This window comes from Microtus ochrogaster, unplaced genomic scaffold, assembly GCF_000317375.1.
Source record: "Microtus ochrogaster isolate Prairie Vole_2 unplaced genomic scaffold, MicOch1.0 UNK31, whole genome shotgun sequence".
NCBI classification, from domain to species: Eukaryota; Metazoa; Chordata; class Mammalia; order Rodentia; family Cricetidae; genus Microtus; species Microtus ochrogaster.
Genome location: NW_004949129.1, coordinates 1,784,819 through 1,792,015, shown reverse-complemented (window position 1 = coordinate 1,792,015; position 7,197 = coordinate 1,784,819). Strand labels below are relative to the sequence as shown.

At 48.9% G+C, this 7,197-nt stretch overlaps 1 protein-coding gene across 1 annotated transcript; it reads right to left on the bottom strand.

Moving 5' to 3' along the window:
• Nucleotides 1-234: 234 nt before the first annotated feature.
• LOC113458468 (gasdermin-B-like) lies at nucleotides 235-3,670 on the bottom strand. Its single transcript, XM_026789888.1, has 3 exons — nucleotides 2,541-3,670; nucleotides 2,135-2,179; nucleotides 235-596 (listed from the first exon to the last, which is right to left on the bottom strand). Exons 1-3 carry the CDS (start codon nucleotides 2,590-2,592, stop codon nucleotides 277-279), a joined length of 417 nt encoding a protein of 138 aa, XP_026645689.1. The 5' UTR covers nucleotides 2,593-3,670; the 3' UTR covers nucleotides 235-276.
• Between the last annotated feature and the right edge of the window lie 3,527 nt (nucleotides 3,671-7,197).

Here is a 7,197-nt window from a genome sequence, read left to right as displayed (position 1 = left end):
CATATGGTTCTGGAACATTTTAGATTTTTGACAGACCTCCACAGTGCCTTTCCCTCCCTCCATCAGTGACCATAGCTTTTTTCTTCCTTCACACTGCCACCAGCATTTCTTGTCATTTGTTTCTTGATGCTAGCCACTCTAACTGGGGCAAGAGGGACTGAAGAAGCAGTTTTAATTTGCATTTCCCTGGTTGTTAGGGCTGTTGAATACTTCTCAAGCATTATGTTTCTTCTTTTAAGAATTGTACTCATGGCTCAGCGATGGTGGCACAGGCCTTTAATCCCAGTACTCGGGAAGCATCAGAGAACAAGACAGCAGAAACCTGGGGGTGGGAGAGGGGGAAGCTAAGTATGGTTCTGTCCAGTTGATTCCCATCCTGCCATCTGCTCTCCACAGTCGTCTGTGTCCACCCCAGTTCTTCCTTGGGTCCGTTACTTTCTGTTCCAGGTCCTCCAGCCCCCCTTCCTTGATGGCGCATGTAGTGGCAGAGCATAGCACATTCTTCTGCTTCTCGTCCAGTTCCTGCAGGCTTCGCCCTGTGTTCTCTATGTGTTCCTTCAAAGTTCCAGTAGTTCCCTGTCTTCCTAGAGGCGTTTCTATAAAGACAAAAATTATGAATCTGACTCACTGTGCCAACAGGCTCCATTTGTAAAGTCTACTATATCTTGCCCCAACCCACCCCCGAGATAGTCTCGTGTAGCCCAGGCTCACTATGTAGCCAAGGACTGCCCTTCTTTCTGATCATCTTGCCTCAAGAACTGGGATCACAATAGAACACCACAATGCCTGGCTAGACTTTAATCTACTTTTTGTTTTTGCTGTTGTTTTTACCTCCTCTCTGTGTTTTGCCTTCTTCTAAACTATTTGTTCAGTTAAAATGAAACTCCCTCTTCCGACATGCCTACCATCACCCATTTACCTGGCTTCCATCTCCCTAGTTCACCCCATCTAGTCCCAGTTTGCCATATCCAGAAATAAATTTGTTTAATTTCCACCAAAGTGTAGTCCCCAAAGCCAGGTGTAGTGGTGCACCTCTGTAATCCCAACACTAGGGAGGAGCAGACAGGAGGATGGATCACGAGTTCAAGGCCAACCTCAGCTACTTAGGAACTTCAAGGCCAGCCTGAGAGACTTGCAGCAAGAGGAGGTGGGGAGAAAGAAAGAAAGAAAAGGAAGGAAGGAAGGAAGGAAGGAAGGAAGGAAGGAAGGAAGAAAGGAAGAGGGAAGGAGGAGGAAAAAAAAAATCTACACCTCTAGGGTCCTGCCCTGTTTGAGTTCCTGTCCTGACTTCCTTTGATGACGAACAATGATATGGAAATATAGCCAAATAACTCATTTCCTCTCCCCATTACTTGAGCCATAGTGTTTTACAATACCATGTAATACTAACCCTAACTAAGACACCAGCCTGCACCATTCTGCTGATCCCACCGAGTGGTAGTGTTACATCATATCAACCTGAGGATAGATGAATTCTGCCACACTGTATGTGGGCCTAGAGACAGGCAAGGCCCCACACATAGCTAGTAAGTCCTTTCTCTGCCAAGGGAGGAAATCTTCAGGGTCTCTGAGCACACGTAACCTCTATAGGCATTCTTTTCCCAGTGATGAGCCGCCATTGCCCATGTCAGGGAGCCTGCATCCTTACCGCGTAATCTAAGTTATATTTGCAAGCTCCTTCCCACATCCTCGGCGACCCGCAGCCACAGGGCTGTGCCTGGGTGACTCGAGCGGCAGCCAACACCCAGAGAAGGCACAAATATCCTCCGTCCCTTCCTGAGGCCTCTTTGGGTACAGGGAAAGCTCCAAATGTCCCAGAGGAAACACATACAGAGCCATAGACCTTCCAGCCTGGTCAGAAAAGTCCAGATTTGGGAGGCTATGAGCAAGAGTGGTACGGCAAGTAACCTGAGACTAGTTCAGTGCAGTTCCTTCACCCACCCCACGCTAACACGTGGCCCTGGAAGGAGCCTGGGGGCCCTGGGCCAACAGTGCATCCAGGCTGCTCCTCCACAAGCATGCGTCCTCCCTTCTGAACACATCCGACTACAGACTCTGCCGTGCACTGCCTTCCGTCTGATAACGTCCTTGCATGCTCTGAGACGATGACCGGGTAGCCCAGGGGCTCACTCACCTCCTTGAAAAGACCTTCTTCTTCCTTCATTCCAGAAGTCAAGAACTAAGCCAACACCAAGAGGTGGAAAGAAAGAAAAAAAGAAATAAGAAAATAGTGGTTTCTGTATTGATGCCCTCCTTTCCCTCCCTCCCAGTCCGCACACTGCTCCCAACCAAGGAAAGGAAGGAGAAGCTATCGCCAATCTGTTAGGAAACTGGGATTGCAATCCTGCAGGGCAGGCTGATGTCATGGTGGGTGCGTTCCCTGTCAGTGTGGCCAGAGCCAATCTGGCCCTCGTGCCTTCCTCCTCCCCCACCTCTGGGCTCACCACCCATTCCAGGCTGCTACAGATCTCTGCTCAATCCACATCCACCCACTCATGTGTTCAGGGCCCCATTTCCTGTGCCCACAGCGTCTTGCTTACATATTGACCCATTTTCGAAGATGAGCTGCTTCATTCGATAGGCCAGGATCATATTGGCAGGGATGATGATTCTGCGTTGCCTCTAGGGAGAAAAAGTTTGTGTTGATGGATATTACACTGCTATCCTGCCTGATCTCACAAACACTCCTATAAGGTAGACAGTTTTATTCTAAGTCTACAAATGAACTAAGACTCTAAGACAAGTATCTGAGCCAGTCCTACAGCTGAAACCAATGGCAGAGCTGAAATTCGAACCCGTGTCTGACCCCAAACCCATGCTGTTTCCACTGTTCATTTAACATACTGAAGACAAGCTTTGTTCCAGGGACTCTAGCTCCTCCTGCCTGCTAGACAGGAGACAGACACGGGACAGAATAACCACGTGGTAGAGACTGTCCAGACTGACTGTGCTGGTGCACGCAGTACTCGCAGTTCAGGATAGCCAGAGCTATGTGGAGAAACCTTGTCTCAAAAGACCAAAAAATAAAAATAAAAGAAGAAAGGAAATGAAAAGATATCAGCCTGTGACTCCTTCAAGGCCGCACGCTCTTCCTCCACAAGGCACAGAGACCAGCCAGCACTGCTCCGAGAGGCCTGAGGGAGGAGGAGCTAAGAAGGGCCTAGTCTTGGCAGGCACCCTTGGGGAGGGGGGGCTTCTGTGGATGGTACAAGGCTGGCTGGTCCACACCCCATCTCCCAGGGTACTAGCCTCATAGTTACTGTCCATAAAAAATGAGCTCAAAATTTTATAGCCCATTTCTCTTTGTAGGGTTTCCTCCTCCTCTGTCTCCAGAGTTTCTGTCACCAGATATATATTTTCTTTCATATTAATTGTTTTAAATGAAGCGGGTAGTTTCTGCTTCACCTTCCTAGAGGGAATGGAAGGGATAAGAGTTCAGGGCCTCTCAGTGACCTCTCCCTGTCCACCAACTACCTCCTTTTCAGAGTAAATTCCTGTAGGGCTGCAAAGCCAAGGGACATTACACACTGCAGCTATCACCCTACATTCTACCCACAGTGGGGTGGGGGCAGGGTGCTCAATGGGAAGGGATCTCACTAGCATTCCGTGTGTTCCTGCCCATCACAGATGGTGGGAGCCTTCCTACCCCACCTCTATGATGTAGGCAGAATTACATCTTTTTTTTTTTTAACTACACTTGTTGGCTTGGGGGGGGGGGGTAATGGTGGTTTGAGTGAGATGTCCCCCAGAGTCTTGGTTCCCAGTTGGTGATGCTGTTTGGGAAGGATTAGGAGGTGTGGCCTTGCTGAAGTGCAGCACTAAGGGCAGGCTTTGAGGTTTCAAAGCCACCTGCCACCACCAGACCACTCTCTCTGCTTCCTGCTTGTGGTCAGAGATGTGAACTCTCAGCTTCTGCTCCTGCTACCATGTCTGCTGCTTGTTACCAAATTTCCCCATTGTGATGGACTCTTACTAAGGTGGATTACTATTAAGGCCAGCCTGGTCTACATTCGAGTTCCAGGCCCACCAGAGCTACAATAATTGAGATCTTGTTATAAAACAAACAAAAACTTGTTTGCTAAAGCGTATCTCAGTGGTTAAGAACACTGGCTGCTCTCCCAGTGGACCCAGGTTCAATTCCCAGCACCCACATGGTGGTTCACCATGGTGGTGGTCCAGAACAGGGAGAGAAAATAGTAGACTAAATGTAACCAGTAGGCTGAACCAGGCGATGATGAGATTGGGGTGGGGAGCAGGCACTGGGGGAGAGAAGGGAAGAGAGAGAGAAGAGGAGAGAGAGAAAGCTGACCAAAACAGCATACAGCCAAAATGGCAGGATTATATAGGAATGTTGACGGTAGGACAGGGCAGATGTGGCGAGCTGAGAAGAGCAGCCCTACTGAGTGAGCCCGGGGGCCAGCATCCTCTTTGGGAAGCTAACAGGCACCACAGTTGGTCTTTTGTCCTGGGTTTCTGTTGGATCTGACCCACAGCAATCGGTCACTCAGAAGATGGCAGGCTGTGAGGGAGCCAGGAGGCTGCCTGGGCAGATAAGGAAGGTCAGCACAGGAGTGGGCCTGAGGGTGAACAGCCAGGGTGCCCCTGAGATGACTCATGCCCAGAAGGCTTCCTTCCCCTTGTCCGTTCCCACCACTGCCTGACTCCAGCCCCATCTTAAAAAGTAGCTATGTATGTGTAAGTGCCTGCGTGTATGTATGTATACCATATAGGTGCAAGAGATGGAGGTCAGAAGAGGGCATCAGATCCCCTGGAACTGGAGTTACAGATGGTTGGGCGCCCCCATATGAGTGCTGGGAACCAATACTAAGTCCTTGGTGTGAGCAGCAAGTGCTCGTGACCACTGAACCAGCTCTTCAGTCCCCGCCTCACTTGTTGACAAGGAAATCCAAATATCTCTGGGTTAGCTTCCTATGTATTATGGTGATTTTCCAATCAGAGGACCGGAGTTTTTCAATGGCAAGTATTTCTTCAGGGATTTTTGCTGGCAATATTGCTGACGACAGTTTAACTGACAGCTTTGAATCTGTTTTATCCTGGACTTGGAATTTAGCCTTTTGACCTGGAAAGACAAGAGTAAATATCACATTGTCGCTAACCTAAAAGGCCCTTCTCCAGAAAGCCCTTGCTAGCACTGCCCCTTCCTCCGTGAAGCCTGCCGTCCTCAACATTACAGGCCCCATCCAAGGCATCAGCCTGCCCTGCACCCTTCTTCCCAGGTAACCTGTTAAGTCATCTGGCCTCTCTCTAGAGAGAAAATCTTAACTAAGTCCTTCCCATGCTTGGGGACACCAAGTATTCAGGCAAGAACTTAAGACAGTGCCTGGCACACATTACAGGGTTCAACAAATGCAAGCTAATGCCACTGGGATTCTGAAATGAGGCAAGGAAAGGATACGTGGAAAACAAAATGTAAGCAGCTCAGTCCCTGGTGTCTGCATGAAGGTGCAGGGGTGGAGTGAGATAGCCAGGGAAGCTAGTGCAGGGGTGGATGAGGTGGTCAGGGAAGCTGGTACAGGGATGGAGTGAGGTGGCCAGGGAAGCTAGTGCAGGGGTGGATGAGGTGGTCAGGGAAGCTGGTACTGGGATGGAGTGAGGTGGCCAGGGAAGCTGGTGCAGGGGTAGAGTGAGGTGGTCAGGGAAGCTGCCCATCTACACAGTCTCCAGGGGTCTGATGTAGCATTCATCAGGGGCCCGGCGCTGGGTAGGCTGATTCTGCTGCTGCTTGTGGTTTAGGGAGGATATAGGGGATGCAGGCAGACCTTCCTCTTAGACCTCCCAAGTACAGACCTGCAAAGAAGGGACAGCTCCTGCTGCCGGGTGAGGGTCCCAGCTGGATTTCCAGAGGAAAATGCATTTTAGGAACTACTTAAAATCAATCCATGGGGCCAGGCAGTAGTGACACATGCCTTTAATCCCAGCACTTGGGAGGCAGAGGCAGGCAGATCTCTGAATTCGAGACCAGCGTGGTCTACAGAGCAAGTGACAGGACAGGCCCCAAAGCTGCCAGAGAAACCCTATCTCAAAAAACAAAAAAAACAAAAAAACAACAAAAATCAACCCATAGGGCACTAATGTCTCAGGGCCTGTTCATTCTCAAGCAGTATAAGTTTGATATGTACTTTGTTAGAAAAAAAAAAAAAGGAAAAATGAATTCCACGTATTCCACGTTGGCCCTCTTTCTAAGCCATCTTGATGGTGCATACAAGTGTCCTGGCTGATGCCCTCAATGGTGCTAATACTGAAAGGAGGTCCTTCTCAGGACCACGCCAAAGTCACTGTCCAGTCTAACTATGACAATGAAGCAGGGTGATACTGGCGAACTTGATTCTGATCATCACTCACTTCACAGGCAGGTTAAACTGTGTGAGGTCATCAGCCCAGCCGGGATGTGTGGCTCTTCCTTTCTCATCCCTCCCGTCTCGAGGTGTGGCCACCTTGGCTGACGTCATGGAGCATAAAGGAGCAAACAGAAAACACAGAGGTGTTTCATCTCTTCCCGGATCTGTAAAACATGCACACAAACAAGATGCCTCGACAGAAAAGACAAAGATGAAAACAAGGAGTGCAGTGTAGGAGGGCAATATGAACTTCACAGAGAAACGCAACAAACCCCCTCAGTCAGGTGATCAGCAGTGGGAAGGCAAGCAGACAGCACGCACACCCTTCATGGATGTGCAGAGCACTTGACTACCCAAACCATAGCCACGGCTGAATCACAGAGAAAAACATGGAAAACAACCAAGCGAAAGCGGACGTCCTACAACATGAGAGGGCAGAGAGACTAAGAGACTACAGCAGAGAGGTCTGGACCACACAACTTTAGTTTCATACTCAAATATTTGTTCACCTAAAATATGGTAGATTTTCTGAATTCAGGGTAAGACACTAAAATGGATTCCAGGGTTGGCGGAAACAAAAAGAAGAAACCCCAGGAATATCTGCACTTCGAGGCAGGGAAACAGCATTGTAAAGCCCTCCTATAAAAACCCTGGAGAGATGGCTCAGCCGTAAAAGGCTAGGCTCACAACCAAAAATATGAGTTCAGTTCCCAGCACCCAAGCTGTCTCTTTAGCCACTAAAAATAGATAGATAGATAGATAGATAGATAGATAGATAGATAGATAGATAGATAGATAGATAGATAAGATAGATGATAGATAGATAGATAGATAGATA

Excerpts from the sequence above, each read along its gene's own strand:
- LOC113458468 (XM_026789888.1), bottom strand. The coding sequence starts at position 2,592 with ATGATCCTGGCCTATCGAATGAAGCAGCTCATCTTCGAAAATGGGTCA. Across the intron at positions 2,180-2,540 it reads CTTCGAAAATGGGTCAATAT|TTCTTGACTTCTGGAATGAA; the intron begins GTAAGCAAGACG and ends GTGTTGGCTTAG. Across the intron at positions 597-2,134 it reads AAGAAGGTCTTTTCAAGGAG|AAACGCCTCTAGGAAGACAG; the intron begins GTGAGTGAGCCC and ends TTGTCTTTATAG.